General features: G+C 36.4%; 1 protein-coding gene across 1 annotated transcript; it reads right to left on the bottom strand.

Annotated features, from left to right (window-relative positions):
* Nucleotides 1-336: 336 nt before the first annotated feature.
* On the bottom strand, nt 337-1,099 carry LOC100473638 (60S ribosomal protein L17). Its single transcript, XM_002921314.3, has 2 exons — nt 802-1,099; nt 337-596 (listed from the first exon to the last, which is right to left on the bottom strand). Exons 1-2 carry the CDS (start codon nt 1,097-1,099, stop codon nt 337-339), a joined length of 558 nt encoding a protein of 185 aa, XP_002921360.3.
* Nucleotides 1,100-1,986: the final 887 nt, after the last annotated feature.

Below are 1,986 nucleotides of genomic sequence, written 5' to 3'. Positions count from 1 at the left end.
AGCCAGAGGACAAACATTGTAATGACCCTAAAAAGGGCATCATAAATGGTGAGTTTGACAAAGAACAAGGTGGCAAATGTGACCTTGCAGGACAGAGTGAATGACTTCTGGGAGGGGAAAGGGAGGAGTTTTGACCAAAATGTGAAAATAATTCACTTAGATTTCTCTATGTGCTGGTTTGAGAAGTGTGTTTGTGTGTATATATATGAATATGTGTGTATATAGTTATTTATTTTAAGGTAATATCTAGATATAGATTAAGACACAGATCTTAAGTGTAGAATTTGATAAAGTTTTATTGTTGTTTGTTGTTTTTGCATTTATTTTATGCAGAATTTACTGCTGAGCCATAAGTTTTTGTTTCTTCAGTTTCTTCTGGGATATCTTTTTCCTCTGTGCAACTGCTTCTTCTGGTTTAGGGACAATCTGCTCTTTTTCAGTAAGGATCATCTCAATGTGGCAGGGAGAGCTTCTGTATGGATTAATCAGACCAGGAGCCCAGTAAATTCTATGCCATATCTTAGGGGCTTTTTTCACCTGGACATTCTCCATGACTAGAGAATCTATACCTAAACCCTTAAATTTGGCATTACTCTCTGCATTTTTTTTAAAAGATTTTATTTATTTATTTGACAGAGATAGAGACAGCCAGTGAGAGAGGGAACACAAGCAGGGGGAATGGGAGAGGAAGAAGCAGGCTCATAGCGAGGAGCCTGATGTGGGGCTCGATCCCACAACGCCAGGATCACGCCCTGAGCCGAAGGCAGACGCTTAACCGCTGTGCCACCCAGGCACCCCTACTCTCTGCATTTTTAAGCAGGTGTAGTACAAATTCAGCACACTTTTTGGGCCACCAACTCTGTGTGCAGTCCCATTGTTTGGCTTGGACACACCTACCATCTCCACCATTGTAGTGATGGAATGGCACACATTGCTTCTGCAAAGTGACAGCCTTCACATACCTGGTGGCTTTTCGGATATGCATACCCTTGATGGCCTGGGCAGTTTCACGTGCGTTCTTAAAGTGAACATGAAGATTTGAACCTCTAGATTTGCATGATTTTGTAAGGTTTTCTGCGTCAACTGAAGAAAAAACCATTTTCAGAGATCGTGTCAGGCCGCTACGGGAAGAGCCAATTTGATGAAGTTCGACAAATATATAAACTGATATAACCAATACCAAAATCAAAATCCAGAAAAACATTTCTACCATGTCAGGTATTTCCTTAGTGCTTCTTTCGAACAATTCCTTCTCCTTGCAGGAAACCAGTGTTCTGATTCCACTACCATAGTATAATTTTATCATTTTTACACTTCGTATAAAATAAATCACACAGAATGTACTCATATACTCTTCTGTTTCTTAACTTCTTTCTGTCAACATAATATTTTGGAGTTTTAGCCATAAAAGTAGATATATATATACATATACATATATGTATATATATATGTATTTATTATTGGTATAGTATTTCACTACATGGATCTACTACAACTTAAATAAATACTCATAAATGGTAAATATTCAACCTTTAGACAATTGTATTGTTTATAGTTTTCAGCTATTATGAATATACTTGATAAAAATATTCTTGTACAAGTCTTTCTATGGACATGCAGACATATATTGTTTTTTAATTAAGTTTTTAATTTTAATTCCACTATAGTTAACATATGTTGTTAGTTTTAGGTGTACGAATAGTGAGGACATATCTTGTTCTATCACACCTCACTTTATTCACTTCCCAGAATTTTTTCTTCCTTCCTTCCTTCCTTCCTTCCTTCCTTCCTTCCTTCCTCTCTCTCTCTTTCTTTCTTTCTTTCTTTCTTTCTTTCTTTCTTTCTTTCTTTCTTTCTTTTACAAATTATAAGATTGTGGCAACCTACATTGAGCAAGTTAATCACTGCCATTTTTCCAACAGCGTTGGCTCACTTTATGTCTCTGTGTTACATTTTGGTAATTCGTGCAATATTTTAAACATTTTC

The sequence above is a fragment of the Ailuropoda melanoleuca genome, chromosome 5 (assembly GCF_002007445.2).
Source record: "Ailuropoda melanoleuca isolate Jingjing chromosome 5, ASM200744v2, whole genome shotgun sequence".
NCBI lineage: Eukaryota > Metazoa > Chordata > Mammalia > Carnivora > Ursidae > Ailuropoda > Ailuropoda melanoleuca.
Note: the sequence above shows the minus strand (reverse complement) of the source record. Positions and strands in the feature narration are given on the sequence as shown.

Bases quoted from the DNA above. Each gene is read 5' to 3' on its own strand.
- LOC100473638 (XM_002921314.3), bottom strand. From the start codon at position 1,099: ATGGTTTTTTCTTCAGTTGACGCAGAAAACCTTACAAAATCATGCAAA. The intron at 597-801 runs GTAGGGGTGCCT...AAAAAAATGCAG, and splicing joins CCTGCTTAAAAATGCAGAGA to AGAGTAATGCCAAATTTAAG.